The sequence below is a fragment of the Rhinichthys klamathensis genome, unplaced genomic scaffold (assembly GCF_029890125.1).
Source record: "Rhinichthys klamathensis goyatoka isolate OS25496 unplaced genomic scaffold, OSU_Roscu_1.1 h1tg000019l_1, whole genome shotgun sequence".
NCBI lineage: Eukaryota > Metazoa > Chordata > Actinopteri > Cypriniformes > Leuciscidae > Rhinichthys > Rhinichthys klamathensis.
Genome location: NW_026606570.1, coordinates 4,162,643 through 4,180,844, shown reverse-complemented (window position 1 = coordinate 4,180,844; position 18,202 = coordinate 4,162,643). Strand labels below are relative to the sequence as shown.

General features: G+C 38.5%; 2 protein-coding genes across 6 annotated transcripts in view; one reads left to right on the top strand and one right to left on the bottom strand.

Moving 5' to 3' along the window:
- The window catches only part of cntrl (centriolin), a 42,214-nt gene extending 37,240 nt beyond the window's left edge, over window positions 1–4,974 (top strand). For 4 of the 5 annotated variants that reach the window (XM_056236256.1, XM_056236248.1, XM_056236273.1 and 1 more), the window contains 4 exons: window positions 991–1,119; window positions 1,311–1,514; window positions 2,774–2,836; window positions 4,125–4,974. In XM_056236256.1, coding sequence (XP_056092231.1) covers window positions 991–1,119; window positions 1,311–1,514; window positions 2,774–2,836; window positions 4,125–4,352 — 624 coding nt within the window. In that variant the 3' untranslated portion in view covers window positions 4,353–4,974. The remainder of the gene's footprint in view (window positions 1–990; window positions 1,120–1,310; window positions 1,515–2,773; window positions 2,837–4,124) is intronic. The other variant, XM_056236281.1, reaches the window with a different exon arrangement.
- Window positions 4,975–5,593: 619 nt separating this feature from the next.
- rab14 (RAB14, member RAS oncogene family) lies at window positions 5,594–17,595 on the bottom strand. The gene is made up of 8 exons (XM_056236412.1): window positions 17,450–17,595; window positions 16,685–16,743; window positions 16,421–16,474; window positions 14,568–14,745; window positions 14,382–14,448; window positions 7,502–7,589; window positions 7,069–7,099; window positions 5,594–6,958 (listed from the first exon to the last, which is right to left on the bottom strand). The coding sequence occupies exons 2-8, from the start codon at window positions 16,734–16,736 to the stop codon at window positions 6,781–6,783; spliced, it is 648 nt and encodes a 215-aa protein (XP_056092387.1). The 5' UTR covers window positions 16,737–16,743; window positions 17,450–17,595; the 3' UTR covers window positions 5,594–6,780.
- Between the last annotated feature and the right edge of the window lie 607 nt (window positions 17,596–18,202).

Here is an 18,202-nt window from a genome sequence, read left to right as displayed (position 1 = left end):
CTCACTCAATGCATGGACGATCTGACAGGATTAACGTTAACGCTACCTCCGGTTGAGTGGCCTGGCTTCTACACCTATCCGATAGAGAAACCGAGCGTAAAGAGAAACTGAGGGCATATAAATCTTTAGATGCCTATAACTATGTGCTGAATGGTCATGTACAAGACTTGTGTGATACGATCCGCAGTTCTGCCTAGCCAGCGCCGAGAAGACGACAATGTAAAGAGTGACATTACGGTGCGATTTTAATGATGTGAATATTTTCTAGAAATAAAAATTTCAGATACAGCATATTAATTTTTCATCGATTCTTGCACCCAACAACACAACAAGATGACATTTAATAATAATAATAATAATAATAATAATTTAAGCTCCTTATTATGTAGCCGAATCTGTGTTGGTTTGTATTGGCCGCCTCCAGTTGTCCGTCTGTTTTGCCTCCAGCTAGAGCTGTGACGTAACTGTGACGTCGGCTCGATTTCTATTTAGCTTTAATTTATTTTATTACTGTTTTAACTGAATTTTAATTAAATATTAGTACTTTTACAGGAACTTATTTTATAAAAAAAAATTAAGGTTGAGGTTTTTTAATCTAATTTTTACATTTTATTTCAGCTTTATTTTTCATAGTTTTAGTTATTAATAACAACACTATAAACTTCATTCAGATTATATTTGGCAATTTTGAGATTATCAAGCTCAATTTAACCCAAGTTGAAAAGACTTATTTCAGAAAGCAGTAATCCAGTAGTACTAAGCCCGTTAAATATTGAGAACGATTTTTAGAACTATATCTTTATCGTTATTTTTATAGTTATCGTTCTTGGTGTGAACGGGCCTTTAGACTGTAAGTATGATACCTTTGTGAATGGGTATATTGTGCTGGCTTTATTTTAACATTCCTTCATTTTACGAGGTCTTTAGTCAGCTCCTGCTGTAAGTTTTACTATCGTTTATAGCCGACAGACTAACTTGAGCTTGTTTCAGGAGCGTGTGCGGCTCCAAAGGGACCTGCTGACTGTGGAAAAAGTTGCTCAAGAAAACCATAAACAAGCCAGAACGCTGCAGGAACAGCTCAGCACAATTTCCCTAGAGCTACTCTGCCTCAAAGACATGGTACAAACAGAAAATAGCATTGTAACTCACCACATCTGTTTACTGTTAAAGATCTGTTGCAGATAAACGTATTAGTTGTACTTGTTCTACTTGTTTGGGCTGTAACTATTTTTGCAGCACATGTGATGTTACTGTGCATGGTTATCAGGGAGATATGAGAAAGATGAATGACTGTCATGTGCCTCTCTCAGCTGCAGGGCCAAGAGGAACGAGTTTCTCGGCTATGTGAGATTAAGGACAGCGTGCGCTCTGTGAGGTCACAGATGAAAGTGGAGATTGACAGTGGGGTGAGGGAGCTGGAGTCGCCCTCTAGCGCCTCCTCAGACACAGACAGCCTGAAAGAGAATCATCCTAGTGTTACGCTCTCCTTGGGGAATCCAGCATACAACACTAAGGTGAGGCTTTTCATATGCACCTCTTAAACAAGTGTGTTAGAATGGGAGATAGTGGTGTAAAAGTGCACAGATTACTCTAAAGCTGTGGTTCAGAATCAGGGGCCGGGACCTACTAGGGAGCCTCTGGAAACATATAGAAGGCCTCATGATGAATTAAATGATTTAAAATAATGGAAAAATTCAAACTCTGTCATAATTTACTCACCCTCGTTACAAACCTGTATACTTTTCTTTCTTCTGCTGAACATAAAAGAAGATATTTTGAAGATTGTTGGTAACCAAACAGTTTTGGTTCCCATTGACTTCAATTATATGTAAAAAAAAAAACAATGGAAGTAAATAGGAACCAGAACTGTTTGGTTACGAACATTCTTTAAAATAAGTTCCACGGAAGAATAAATGATGAAAGTTTTTTGGGGCAAACCATCGCTTTAACTGAATTGTTCCTTGAAGAACCACTGTCTTGGTAAACCTGCATTTACTGTATGAGGAAGCCTAAAATGTGACTTGTACACCTGGAAAACTCTGGTAAATTAATAAAATCTTAAAACACAGTGGGCAATCTTATGTATAATGCATTTTTTACTAGTTTACTAGTTGAACTTTAAAATATTTTATCGGGTACAAATTGAGTAAAAAAAAAATATATATATATATATCAAAACTTATTTTATACTAAGTCCTTGTTTCTGTAAATTAAAAATAATTAAATTATTAAATGCACTCTTTTTAACCAATTAATTTACGTGACTATTTCAGTTGTTTGTGATTTACGGCATTGGGATAAAGGATAAGGATTTTAAATATATACTGTATATATATATATATATATATATATATATATATATATATTTAAAATCCTTATCCTTTATCCCAATGCCGCAAATCACAAACAACTGAAATAGTCACGTTTCTGTTTAATTTACAGAAACAAGGACTTAGTTTAAAATAAGTTTTGAAAATAAAATTAGGATATTGTTGTGGATATTAGAAGGGGGCCTTAGAGTGAAAAAGGTTGAGAACCACTGCTCTTAAGTAACATTTACTCAGCATTTTATTACTGAAAAGTCTGATTATTCTATCCATGGAACACAGAGGGAGCTCCAAAAACGATAAAGCACCAAAAAGTAGCTCATATGACTGGTGGGTCTCTTTCTGCTTCTGCAGTTTCAAACCTGGCACATTTGTAAACTGTGTTTTGTTAATCAGGAGTTGAGAAGCAATGAACAGGGCTAATGTTGATCATTTTCTACAAACAGGATGAACAGTGGCGAGGGGAAGCACTGAGGGAAAGACTAAGGCAGCAGGAGGACCACCTGAAGGTACAGTTAAGTTAATCAGGATCTCAATTGCTGTCCCAATTCTGAGGCTGCATCCTTTGAAGGCCGATTGCATGACCACGGCGCGACAAAGACTGTCCCATTTCGAAGGCTCCTTCAAATGCGGCCTCAAAACGTGCCCTTCGTTTCCCGTGAAAAGATAAAACAGATGGACCTTTCGCGGCCTTGCATACCCCAGAATTCATCGCGCTGGTGACGACAGAATTGTTTGGGTTTTGGGTTCTACTTACTCGAATAATATAGATGTGATTTAATATAGTTTATTTATACTCTTTATTATGTACACAAATGGATCAAGGAGAACATATTTAAACAGGTTGTGATTTTTTTTTTTTTTTTGGCAGTTTAATATACGGTAACTTAAAAAAAGGTCCAGTACAAACGTTACTGCCGCTCGTCAATAGCTGCTGTCACAGTTGCTAGGCGACAAGAACAATCCTCCGTAAGCCAGACCGCCCCATTAAAAAACGCTCAGACTTAAAAGGCCACGGCTTCGAAGGTTGGACCGAGTCCTTAGAAGGATGCAGCCATTGAATGGGGACACAGCCAATATCTTGATCATTTGATAAGTCGGGGTGTCCAATCCTGGGGCCTGATGTATAAAATTTGCTTACGCACAAAAAAAGGCATTGAAATGTGTGTAGTGCGTACACAATTTTCCACACACATATCAGGATTTATAAAAATAAACTAGGCGTAAATATGTGCGCACCGTAAGGACACTCTAGACCGCTCTTTTCATTAAAAGTAATCAAATAAACAGAATGATTTAAACTCATCTGATATACATCTGATCACATGGTTCTTATCTCATCTTGTGTTAAACATGGTATCATGTGAATGGAATATGCATAAAAATCATATGCAGATGAAGTTATGCATAGTAAAACGAGGCGCTGTAAGCCCCATATATGGTTATTTTGGGTAGGAGTTGGCTGGAGGTTTTATAAAGGGAAATCTACGCACACTTTTAGGATGAAATCTAGGGACGTTTTTTTTTTTTTTTTACACGAGGCCCCTGATCTTTGAGGGCCACTATCCTGCAGAATTTAGCTCCAATCCTAATTAAGCACACCTGAACCAGCTAACCAAAGTCTTCAGGATTACTAGAAATGTCTAAGCAAGTGTGTTGGGGCAGGTTGGAGTTAAACTCTGCAGGACGTTGGCCCTGTGATAAGGTAACACACTTTATATTATTAGACATTGATTTAGATTTTATCTGATAATATTTTAAATCTTAGGGCTGATTCGAGTGTCTGTCTGTTTCCAGGTTCAACTGCGCAGTCGCATGTTCTCCCAGCAAGAGGCTCTGAGTCAGCGCAGACTGCAGACTGAAGGCAGCATTCAGGGTCTGCGCAGACATGTTGACAAACTGGACCAGCTCCTTGGCAACTCTTCCAAAGACTCCTCTTATTTGAGTGACCTGGAAGCTCTGCCAAAACATACCGATGTAAGGGATCAGAAACAATGGTCCACTGGCACTTCTGTATTGACATAAGCAAATAATTGCATATACCGAATATTAACCATGCAGAATTTAAAGAAGAAACTATCTTTCTTTATCGGATTATGGAAGCAGGTGGTTACAGGAGTACAGATGAATCCAGAGGAGCTGTTCGATTAAACCCTGCATCTGCAAGAAAAGGGCACACAGACAAATCCACAAGACCATCTCAATGACTTCCTCTTTTGGTTAGGGCAGAGGCTGGATGTTTAAACCTTCTCTACAGCACAAAAAAAAATGGGTTTCAGTTTCCACATACAAACAAGGAAACTGACACTTGAGGTAAAAAATAACATGGTGAAAGTTCATTCTCTACCTCTGATTTGTTGTTGCTTTATGAAATTATTAATGACTGTTACGTGCCTTTTGTTCATGTTAAAAGTAGGCAATGCCTTGTGAATGTTTTGTTAGTGTTTACAGTTGAAACAGATGCAGGTATATGTGATGGTATCATGTGATGCACAAAAACAGGTTGTGCTCTGGAACGAATGAGTTTCATTTGTCAAAAATGATCTTGTATTCAAAACCATGATATGCAGAGTATTTATTACAGCACTTCTCTTAATATAGTTTGTCTCAAATCAAATACTTTAATTAAAGCGAGTGTGCAATACAATCAATAGCCTCATTTCTTGTCCAGTTTCTCATGTTCCAAGATGTCTCTCATTATTGCTCATATACAGTTCGATCAATTGTATATGTGGACAAAACCTCAGTCTAAAGTATTGTCTTTATTAACATAATTACAAATTAAAGTCACTTACAGTCAGAAGACATACTTGAGTTCAAGAGCAGAAGATTAATTTTTGCAGATGTCATTAAGATGTGAAAAAAGCAAGACAGTAAACACAAATTAAAAAGGGATTTTCGGTTTACAAAACATCTAAAATCTACCGTAATACACAAATTTTTATAGAAAAATCATATTTGGAGTGCATGTTTTTGCCTTTTTATCGGTCCACTGCAAATGTGCATCTATGGAAAAAAAAAACTGCTGGTTGTCGCATCAGCCCATTTTAAGTTGTTTTTTCAAGATGCTGTAGTAATCAGATCAGGGCTGAATTTTCCCACAATGATATTTCTCATGCTGTGGTGGCCTGTTCGTTACATATTCATAAATTGTAGGGCTTTATGAACTCCCTTTGGATTGGGGGAAAACCATGATGCCTGTAAAAGCAGTCGTATCGTGCATCATGCTTAAGCAACCTTCAAGAAACTCAGCTCAGCGCAAAAGATGACCAGTGTTTGGAAATCAATTTAATGGAATGTTTTGAAAAGGCAAAATCTCTATTACAAGTGAATCGCTGGAATTCTTTTGATAAAAGCTACATGAGGATTATGAATAAAAAGGGCAGCACATCAGAGTGAACAGAAGCAAAGCATAAGGCAACTGAAATTATTAATGTAAAAACAATATGAATATCTTGATATGATGACAATTTGCAGGGCCTGAATATTCGGTACATGTTTCTCCAGCTGGTCTGTTTCTTAAGCTACTGTGATGTTAAAATATTTACAGATGCTCAAAAACAGCCGAAAGGGGATCTGAAACCTTGTATGGGCTTAAGATCTTAACACAAAACCAGCTCCAGGCCCTCGGAAAAAACCAAATCAAAACTGCAAAGTGCGGAAAACATTCTTCAGGACCTAAAATGTGTCCCAGCCTCTTCAATATATTACTATAACAGTTACTAAGTTAAAATAACTGTCTGAAACGACCAAAGCCATAGCTGATTTTTTTTTTTTTTTTTTTACAATGGACCTTCCATTGAGATTCTTCTCAAAACAATACTAATCTTGTATAGTACATGTATATTATTTCCTGAATAGGTACAAACAGGGATAAATATTTGGTGATTGGATGTGAACTGCAAAAACAGCTAATTTAAAACAGAATACAATATTTCAGTTTTAGATTTTTAACAAAATGTTACATACAATGTTGATGCATGTTCTCCTGATCACTTCAACACGAATAACGTTTGCCAATATTTCCATTTCATTTACATTACTCTAGTATTCAGACAGCCCCCCTGTACATGAGATGTTTAGTTTATAGTTACGCACATCACATCTGTAAAGGATAAACCCAGCATTTCTTCAGTTTATCGACAATCATCTTCTCTCTTCAGGATTAGTGTTCAGTGGAGGAGCCGTCCTCCCTTGAGTGCTTAATGGGAGCACTGGGGTGTGTGTGTATGAGAAACAAGCAAAACAAGTGAGGGAATACAGAGGAGAAGTGAAGGTGGGAAAGAAGAGAGCATGAATTATGTTACACCTCCATCACGCAGAGCCATCTGGCCCCAGTCTCCATGAGCAAACATACTGGAAGGGGAAAGACTTTTAGATACAGAGGGAGTCAGAGGTGGGATCTGGGAGGGGAAGGAATAGAGAAACAGAGAGAGTGAAGTCTCCATGGTCATTAACAGCTGCAGCCCTCCTTCTGAGGCTGTGCATCACTGCTGAGCCGCCCACCCTGGGGGGCGGTAGGCTTGTGCTGGACCCCTGACTCGGCCGCGTTCAGGTCCAGGCTGCCGTCTTGAATGTTCTGGTAGATCTTCTTTGCGGCTTCAAGGAAAGCATCCTCCACATTCTCACCTCTGTTGGATGGACATATGCAGAGATGCTAAAGAGAACTGAAATATCACACTGGGAATTTGACAAATTACGTGCATACGCTCTAATGGAAGATGCCCTAAAGGCCACTTACGTTTTTGCGCTTGCCTCAAGGAATAACAAACCTGTTTGAAAAGATTGTAGTGAGTGTGGGATGTCTGGCAATGTATTAGCCTTGAAGTCAATTCAACAGTGGACCACTTTATCATTTTGATCTGAGCTATTCAGTTAACAACAACAATAAATGGACTAAAAACCATCCCACCCCCACAACAAAGTACAATGAATTAACATTTAATTTAATATATTAAATTTACCCCATGTCGTTTTGTTATTCCAGAAGTTTTGTTCTATATTACAGAACTGTATATTCTTCAATAAAAACAATAGTTTTTGAGAGAAAATAGAAAGAAATATGATTTTGGGTGATTATTTTTTGCATTTTATTTTTAAGTTTAAAGATTCTTTAAAGATATTAATAATCATTTAAATAATCACACAAATAATTTAAATTACAACCACCTCACCGTTTTCTTCAGCAAACTGCTTAGCCTCTTCATATGTGACATCACGCTGGGCTTCTAGGTCTGCTTTGTTACCAATTAGAATGATCACCTGAGGAAATATTTAGATTGTCTTATGCTGCGTTCCCACCAAACGCGAATAGAGCGTCAAATCTAGTTGGACGCTTGCACATTTTGAATCCATTCACGCGTCCAGAGCGAATAGGATGCGCGTAAAAAGCAAAAGTTTGAAGCGAAATTGACGTGCGTCTGAAGCGAAATCCGCTTCTTGTGGGAGGGGCAAGTGCTAGGCGGTTGTCTGTTTGCAAGATGGCTGATGTTGATTGAGCATTCATCGAGAGTCACCGCTCTGTATTTTCTCTGGAGAGCAGAACAGAACTTGAGTCCGCCAGACCCTCCGGAGGCGTTCCGAGTTTGGCGAGTTTGATCATTTGCTCCAGGAGCTGCGCCTGGATGACGGCCGCTTTCAGCGGTACCTTCTGTCCTGTCCCAGTTTGATGACCTGTTGTCCCACATCGAAGTGAAGATCACCCTCGCCCACCTAATCTGCCATTTATTTTTGTTTTGATGATAAATTGAGCCAGCCTCCAAAAGTGATTAACCTGTCCTGTGTTTTTTTTTCTCACACAACACTGTCCAGACGAACTATGTTCTTATGCACTTAAAGTATGTTGGTTGTCTTTACATTAGAATAATGTTTCAAATAATCTAGATTAGATATGGAATAAATAGCATTCAATACGAAACGAATATGTCTCATATATTGAAATCAAGTTATGTGATAAAATATTTTCTTTGTTGTGCATTAGAACCACACCAGGCATATAGTCATATTACAAAATAATTTATTGAGGCCAAAAATATAAAATATCATTATAAACTGAAAAGCGGGCCTGTCCCCGTTTATCACGTCACTTCATCACGTGACAGCAGCAAGCAGGTTTGTTGGTTTGGTTAACGCGGCGCAAACTGACGGCAAAGTTCAGATTTTTCAACTCGGGCGTCAGACGCGAATTCCACCGTGCCGCGCTAAATGCCTCATTCGCGCCGCAGGACCTCCAGACGCGCGTATACGCGTCTTTACATTGACTTAACATGGAAATCACTCGCGCCAGATGCTCTATTCACGTTTGGTGTGAACGCAGCATTACACAGGCTCAAGTTTGCTCTTCATGTAAACCACATCTGCAGTTAAAATAAAAAGTAGAGCCAGACCGATATATCGGCGGGCCGATATTAGGCATTTTCCTAACTATCGGTATCGGGATTTATAATGGCCGATAAATGAATATTTAAAAAAAATCTGGGTGCCGTGATTCATGTAAGGGTGGCGGTGGCAATAAAGCACATAAAAGCTGTCACAAAGAACTGGCAAAAGTTATGATTGTGAGTAGGCCTACATCAAATATAGCAAGGAGACATTTTAATTGTTTATTAAAGGTTCTCTAAGCGATCCTGGGTGACGTCACTTCTTTTTGACGTTGGAACTATTGTCAAACAAAACGGAGGCTAGCTAGACCCTCCCTCCTCCTCATGCGCACTAGGGGTGGGCGGTATGACCAAAATTCTATTTCACGGTATGACTCATTTTATTTCACGGTAACGATATATTTCACGATATAGATATTTATATATGTAGTTATTCTCGAAAAATCGACAAAAAGGGCTTTGTATAATAAATAAACGCAAATACTTTAGAAATGAAAAGTACTTCACATTGTTTTCTTTTTCTCTTATTTGGTAAATTATTTATTTGGTAAACTATTTAGATAGCTAAATATAAACAAAACACACTCATCAACTTTTAGATAAACTGCCCCCAACTGATTGATATTAAATACAACTCATAGGAGCAATTAAACTTTAAATAAAGTGTTTCTGAATAATTTTTCAATCTCATGTTATGCTTTACTTCATCAATCAGTTTATAATATCTGAATATTTTATATTGAACTATTCTATTCATGATAAATTAGTTACTTCCTTTTAATTTTGTAGGATAGTAATACTAGTTGTTTAAATGTGTTCCCCGGTACATTTTTGCCATGTCTGCTTAGGCTACACTGCGTTTTTAAGGGGCTTGTTTTGCTCTTTTTGTGATATCTGGCAACCCGTCACCCTGCGCTTTAATCAATAGAAGTTCAGAAGTGACTAGCAGGGGAGCAGCAGTTTGAAAACCGAACAGCAGCTACTGTTAGTGTTGACTAAGTAGCCTAGTTTAAATTATACACACCTTGTAACTGCGTCATTATTTGACCATAGCCCGGTGAACACCGCGCTCCCTCAGTGCGTGTGCACGCGCGCGTCTTCTGCATCAGTAAAATGCCACGTTAACAACAACATCACGTCTGCATCAGTAAAATATCACGTTAACAACAACAACAACCCTTTAGAAAATGTAATTCCTTTGTGGATCCTCTTGATCTGCTTTCTCCGTGTTTCTTTTTACAATTCTCAGTGTTTCAGTCTTACGCACGTTGCACGCGAGTTAACCACGCCCACTTATTTGCATTTCGCGGTATACACGGAATAAAAAAATCTGTTACGGTTGACATTTTCTACCGCGGTAACGATATATACCGTCATACCGCCCAGCCCTAATGCGCACACTAACCCCCCAAACCCTTCTTGTCGGTCATTGGCTGGAACAGTTTGTTATGTTTCGGGGAGCGGGTTGCCGCAGTTTGTTTTTGTTGCTGTTTGTGGAGCCTGGGCTGTCTACAGAGATCGCGTTTTTTTACAGTGTGTTCGGGGGACAGGCAGCCAGCGGATAGTGAGGAGATGTTTGCTGTATGTGACAAAAAACGTTTTGGCCTAAAAAACGCGCGACATCGCTTAGAGCACCTTTAATAAACAAGTGTTTTCAGTCAGTGTCGCTGCAAAGTTGACGACGCTGACTCGCGATCTTCAGTGAACACGCCAGAGAGAAATGCACATTTCATACGGATTACAGCAGAGAGCAGTCTGTCTTTCGTTTTGAATTGTTCTGTTTAAAAGTAGACATTTCAATATCGATATATTTCTCAGGTCTATATGCTGAGTTTCGGTTAATTTATGAGACGAATTGCAGTTCACGCGCTGGCGCCTCCGTGTCGAGATTATCTATTGTCTGCTATATTTACTTCTTATTTATTAAATCCAGGCAATTGGTTGATGAAACATTGATTAAAATTAAGATACAATTAATACAAAACGAAATTCACTTTAATGAAAGGCTTTGACTTTCTGTTTGAGGTAGCCTATCTTTGAAAGTCTTTTAGTGCCGCTTTCAGAGCTTGTCACATCCGTTGTTTTTTCCTCATAAATGCGAACACGAAAAATAAAATAAAATGAATATTTTATGTTCTGTTGAGAGCCAACCCTTCTTCATCCGGTGGGTAGTAGCCTATTACTTTTGATTTGCGCAGTGTAATTCACAGAATTGATTTCTCTGTCACGTAGCCTATTGTGTGAGCTTGTGATGACTAGGGAACTAATGGCGCTTTTCCACTGCATGGAACGGTACGGTTCGGTTCGGTACGGCACGCTTTGGCGCTTTTCCACTGCATGGTACGGTACGGTACGGCTCGCTTTAAATGGTACCTGCTCTGTTGAGGTTCCAAGCGTACCGTACCGATACTAAATGTGACGTGAAAACACTACAGATCACTGATTGGTCAGACAGACAGAATCGTCACTATCAGCGTCATTGTATTTGCGACACGAGACACTAAACCCACTCGATTTAAATAGCCAGTAGACAATAGCCACCGCTGTAGCACATGTTTTAAAACTACTTGCTTGACTTGCTTGAAGAAAAAAGAAAGAAAGAAAACTTCCATAAAAAAAGAAATGGCTGAATGTGGTCAGTGGACGAAGTGCAGACGTTCGTCTCGTTGGTTGCCGAGGAGCGGATAAACTATTACAGTCCGACTATAATCCCACCCACTTTGAAGCGGTACTAACTGCAGTGGAAAAGCAAACCGAGCTAAAGCGAGCCGAGCCGTGCCGTGCCGTGCCGAGCAGAGTCGTACCAGCAGTGGAAAAGCGAAGCGAGCCGAACCGTGTCGCGCCGAGCTGAACTGTACTGAGCCGTACCGAGCCGTACCAGCAGTGGAAAAGCGCCATAATAATAGCAGCTGAGAAGTCCTGATTATATTGTCTGCTATATTTACTTCTTATTTATTAAATCCATGTTGATGAAACATTGATTAAAATGCAATGCGCGAGCGACAAATCTCCGATAGTAAACTGATGCCCCATTCTGCTTTGTAACGGGCTCTTTTTCGCGTCTAGGGTAAACAGCTGTTGCGACGCGAGCAATAACGGCCGCGTCCGGTGTAGACAGTGTTGAAGCTCATTCTGCCTATAACGCTACGCTACAACATCAAGCAATATTCCAATAATTTATATAATTATATAACACTGTTTCACGTTTAGTACATTTTGCTTACTAATTTAAAAATAGTATAAAAGTACTGTACATATGTAATTAAAAACGTTTTCATTATGATATTCTTAATTTTACTTTAGTAAAAATATGAGTTCTTCCTCCACTGGTAGAGATTAGAGGAATTAAGACTAAAAATAGAAGATAATATTTTACATTAAATTAATACATGATTAACTAACTGTATTTTTTCTATGTACATTTCTGAAATGCACTTTCTGTAAAGCTGCTTTGAAACAATACAGTGCCTTGCGAAACTATTCGGCCCCCTTGAACTTTTCGACCTTTTGCCACATTTCAGGCTTCAAACATAAATATATAAAACTGTAATTTTTTGTGAAGACTCAACAACAGGTGGGACACAATCATGAAGTGGAAAGAAATTTATTGGATATTTCAAACTTTTTTAACAAATAAAAAACTGAAAAATTGGGCGAGCAAAATTATTCAGCCCCTTTACTATCAGTGCAGCAAACTCTCTCCAGAAGTTCAGTGAGGATCTCTGAATGATCCAATGTTGACCTAAATGACTAATGATGATAAATAGAATCCACCTGTGTGTAATCAAGTCTCCGTATAAATGCACCTGCTCTGTGATAGTCTCAGAGGTCCGTTTAAAGCACAGAGAGCATCATGAAGAACAAGGAACACACCAGGCAGGTCCGAGATACTGTTGTGGAGAAGTTTAAAGCCGGATTTGGATACAGAAAGATTTCCCAAGCTATAAACATCCCAAGGAGCACTGTGCAAGCGATAATATTGAAATGGAAGGAGTATCAGACCACTGCAAATCTACCAAGACCCGGCCGTCCCTCTAAACTTTCAGCTCATACAAGGAGAAGACTGATCAGAGATGCAGCCAAGAGGCCCATGATCACTCTGGATGAACTGCAGAGATCTACAGCTGAGGTGGGAGACTCTGTCCATAGGACAACAATCAGTCGTATACTGCACAAATCTGGCCTTTATGGAAGAGTGGCAAGAAGAAAGCCATTTCTTAAAGATATCCATAAAAAGTGTTGTTTAAAGTTTGCCACAAGCCACCTGGGAGACACACCAAACATGTGGAAGAAGGTGCTCTGGTCAGATGAAACCAAAATCGAACTTTTTGACAACAATGCAAAACGTTATGTTTGGCGTAAAAGCAACACAGCTCATCACCCTGAACACACCATCCCCACTGTCAAACATGGTGGTGGCAGCATCATGGTTTGGGCCTGCTTTTCTTCAGCAGGGACAGGGAAGATGGTTAAAATTGATGGGAAGATGGATGGAGCCAAATACAGGACCATTCTGGAAGAAAACCTGATGGAGTCTGCAAAAGACCTGAGACTGGGACGGAGATTTGTCGTCCAACAAGACAATGATCCAAAACATAAAGCAAAATCTACAATGGAATGGTTCACAAATAAACAAATCCAGGTGTTAGAATGGCCAAGTCAAAGTCCAGACCTGAATCCAATCGAGAATCTGTGGAAAGAACTGAAAACTGCTGTTCACAAACGCTCTCCATCCAACCTCACTGAGCTCGAGCTGTTTTGCAAGGAGGAATGGGCAAAAATTTCAGTCTCTCGATGTGCAAAACTGATAGAGACATACCCCAAGCGACTTACAGCTGTAATCGCAGCAAAAGGTGGCGCTACAAAGTATTAACTTAAGTGGGCTGAATAATTTTGCACGCCCAATTTTTCAGTTTTTTATTTGTTAAAAAAGTTTGAAATATCCAATAAATTTCGTTCCACTTCATGATTATGTCCCACTTGTTGGTGATTCTTCACAAAAAAATTACAGTTTTATATCTTTATGTTTGAAGCCTGAAATGTGGCAAACGGTCGAAAAGTTCAAGGGGGCCGAATACTTTCGCAAGGCACTGTATGTATTGTGAAAAGCGCTATACAAATACATTTGAATTGAATAATAAGGTTTTGTCAGTGACAATTTTGATATATTTATTGATACAAGTTATGTTTTATATAACGTGACTAAATTAAAAGACAAAGTCGTTAGTGAAGATTATGCAACAGTATTTATAATATAATATAACATGCAATGCAAACTAGTTTGGTTACAGCTCAAATGTATCATTCTCATTCTATCATTCACCCTGTCTCCATTACATATCTTTGTCACACAAGTGTTTGATCACCACATTTGACTGATCATTGCAAAACGTTTATATATTTATTCTATTTATACTGTGTATTCTATATACAGTACCCATCAAAAGTACACACCAATAGGAAAGTGTGTCCAAACTTTTGACTGGTACTGTACTATAATACACATACATAATATTGCTACTGTATAATATACACATAAATAATATCGGCCGATATATCGGTATCTGGCTTTTTTTTTTTATCGGTATCGGCCCCCAAAAATCCATATCGGTCGGGCTCTAATAAAAAGTACTAAGTTTGGGCTTAAGTTATAGTTAAAACGGAAAGAACTTACAGTATTGGGGTTGGTGAGATTCCTGGCATCAGTCAGCCAGCTGCTGAGGTGGTTGTACGTGCTTCGCCTGCAAAAAACAACAAGAATCACATATTTTCCTTGATGCTTAAATAATAAAAAGAGCAGTTCAAAAGATAACAATGAACATGTAACCTCAATGAGATCAGAGTAGGAATATTGGTCTACCTGGTGATGTCATACACCATGAGGGCCCCGGCGGCTCCTCTGTAGTAGCTGCGTGTGACAGCACGGAATCTCTCCTGCCCTGCCGTGTCCCAAATCTGAAGCTTCACCTTCTGCCCGCTCACTTCAATTATCCGTGTGCCAAACTCAACACCAATTGTATGAGGACAGTCAGCCATAACTAAAAGGATAAAGTAGAAGTTATTCAAGTAATGAAGAACTTTTTTTGAAGCCACCTTGTTTAAAATAAGGACATAAGCATAAAAAGGATAACATATGTGGTCAAAAATATATATTTTTTGATACACAGACACTAAAATTATCTTTCAATACTCTTTTTTTTGCAATATCTATACATCTCTCTGTTGCACTGCGTGTTTCAGAGCGTGGCACTGTGTTCTTACACAAAAATAGCTCATGATCTGGAGTTTTCAGTATCTCAGAGCAGCTCGGTTCACAGTAAATGCTGCAAACTCCATCTTTGCATGTGCTCTGAATTTAACATGGATTTGGGTATGCAACATGCGGCAGTTATGCTTTTTCACATTAGTGTAATCTCCTATTTTTGTGGACAGATGATTGTAGCATTTCAACTAGATTTGTAATTGGAATTGTTAGTGACCTGTCACAAAACTTTAAGGGCTTCTCTACAGTTCTCCGCCAAAATAAAAGATTTGAGGGTTTTTTTTTTATTCTTGCAAGTGAAGATATTAAAGGTCATGTTTACATGACAACGATGTACTAAAATATGAGATGTTTTTCCTTTGCATACAGACGAGAACTTTATCAAAATGATCAGTATCATGACACAAACGTATTTAGTATTAGCCTGTGCCTCAATAAGCAGGTGCAGCAAGCGATTTTGAAAAATGCTGTTGAAAAGTGGATCGGAAACAGCACCAAAACACACTTGTAGACAATCAGCAGTAGGGGGCGTATCCACTCATGATGGGGGAGGAGAGAGAGCTCAGTGCACAAGACAGACATTAGAAAGAGAGATGGCAGAAAAAATACAAAAGAGGAAATGGCCAGGGGAATATAACTTTTAAAAGAAGGGTTACGATCAGACAAGAGGTGGGACCCGTGTTAATAACAGAAGCTTTCTAACGCTGGAGAGACCTTAAGGTGCGGGAAGGCCTGAAAACAGATGCCGAGGTTGCTTTATTTCTTCACGATACACGAATAACGTTGGTTTTGTTGTTTCACAGAACTAAGATATGATGTCTTTTGCTTGAATATATACTCATGTGTCATCTTCGCTTGTTTGTTCATTCGCATTATTATTATTATAAGCCTGGAAAGTCTAAACCTCCTCCACCGCCTGTTTCAAGCATTGGCTCCCAAAGTGTGTCCGAAAAGTGAGATAACACTCCTAATATATGAATGAATGAATAATATATTTTTTCTTTTGGTTCCCCTATTAGTGATAGCTATACCCCCTTAATCCTGTCACATTTTTTTAATATACGAGTTACTTAGTTTGGACCATGGTGTTATGCAGGGACCTGTTCATGAAAACTGTTTGTTTTTTTGGGGTTGGAAGGGATGACTGCAATTTAAGGAGTAGAGGAGCTAAATAACAGTTAGACATTCGACCTGAATTATCATAGTAACACTAATTGCTTTTACTTATTGATGACATCATACCCTCAGGCGGCAGGCACAGCAGATTCCACCATAACCGTTGCCTGTGTTGCATTGCGTGTACATTAATGTGGGGGCGGAGGCATCAAGATAGGGGTGTGATCCTTTTTTTTTTCTTTTTTTTTTGGTGATTTAAAAAAATCAGAAAATCGCTTACTGCACCTTTAAGGATTCCTTGTTTTAGTGTAATTCATACCACCTTTGGCACTTACATTTCTTTTCTGTGAACTGGTGGAGTAAACATGACTTTCCAACCCCCATGTCACCTATAAACAACAAATAATCACACACATATATGAGCCAAACCAAACGTCCAAAAAATAATTAAATATTATGGAACATCTATAACATAGATAGATAGATAGATAGATAGATAGATAGATAGATAGATAGATAGATAGATAGATAGATAGATAGATAGATAGATAGATAGATAGATAAAACAGTGTATTGTGTTAAACAAACTGCTCACTTACCAATAATGATATATTTGAAAATATAGGAATAGTTATATGGTGCAGTCGTCATTTTTGCACTGGAAAGTAGAAAGAAAAATTATACAAAGCTTAAAATGACACCAACTCATAAACAGTCGAAATAAATAAAATATACAGCATTCACAACAACAAAATGAAACCACACTGACAGTAATCAAGCAGCGCTCAGCTGACCGAATGTCCTACTATTGTCTAAAAGGCACATTTCCCTTTTCCAACATAAGATCACCAAACCTCGGTAGTGAGAGATCAGGACAAAGCAAATTCAGGATAATAATGATGTATAGGTGACAAGCAAGCACGATAGTTATGTAAATTGAAATGTATACAGGGAAAGAGTAACGTGACACTGAGCTAAAGCAGCATAAACACTGCTGCAGCACTACAATCAGCCAGCGCCATGACTGACTAATCAGCTAATCATACACTCCTGTCAAAGGTTTCACAGCTATAAGCTAGACCACACCTAATATAAATCACTTCAAAGTAATGTTTTAACCCGTATGTCAGCGACCCTTGCGTTTCCGTGTCGTATTTTAGACGATAAATGTGTTAATGTTGAGCATTAAAGGGCTAGTTAGCGTTAGCTGACCTCGCGCTGAACCAAACCCAGAGATGCTAAAGCTAACAGCTACTCCCAAAAATTAGGCACGTAAAGCGTTAAAAACAGTGTCAGTCGTTAGTATCAAGAAATTCTGAAAAGCTATATGGTGAAAATTATCTTGAGATGTGTGTATCCTTTACCTAAAATATAAATTCAAGTGGTTTTTGGAGGTTTGGGTTGGTTATCGGCGAGTGTGAGCCGTCCGGTCGCTTTCTTCCTCTAAAAGTGCTGCTGCGATGAAAACAGTGAGAGCAGCGACTTCTACTGGAGCAACAATAGTACATACACTCACCTCTACTGAAGATAAAACTGACACACACACACACACACACACACCTCTACTCTATATCCTCAAAAATGGATGAGGAAAAGAATCGTCAGTTCCTAAAAAAAAAAAAAAAAAAAAAAATGAGATCAACTGGTATTTAATCAACAGCTTTTACTAAAATGACTGTCCAACAGAGAAAAGCGAAGACGTTTGGCTTTCTTGTCAGAAAGCCAAAAAGTGTATTTTTCCAGAAATGTCAGGTCGAGGCAAGTCGCCACGTTTTAAATGTTATAAATAAAATATAAATGTTTTTGTTTTTTTACTTTTAATTGTAGTATGTGTTGGACTGGGTAATGGTTTTATTTATATTATATTGTGCATTTTAGCTATGTTTCATGATATGTAATTTGCCCCGTGCATGAATGCCAGACTAAGAAAAACGTATTACACGCCATTTTAAACCTTCATGGTCATATGGGTAATGGCACCTTGGTGCTTTATTTTGACTGGTGCGAATGCGATGAAACGCATTAACAACTAAATCATTGCAAACATGTAATGTGCGCTTAAACATAAATTATATTATACTTGTGTTATTTCATATTAAACCGCAAACTCCACACTA

Excerpts from the sequence above, each read along its gene's own strand:
- rab14 (XM_056236412.1), bottom strand. The coding sequence starts at position 16,736 with ATGACGACTGCACCATATAACTATTCCTATATTTTCAAATATATCATT. Across the intron at positions 7,100-7,501 it reads GCAGTTTGCTGAAGAAAACG|GTTTGTTATTCCTTGAGGCA; the intron begins GTGAGGTGGTTG and ends CTTTTCAAACAG. Across the intron at positions 6,959-7,068 it reads CTTGAGGCAAGCGCAAAAAC|AGGTGAGAATGTGGAGGATG; the intron begins GTAAGTGGCCTT and ends TCCATCCAACAG.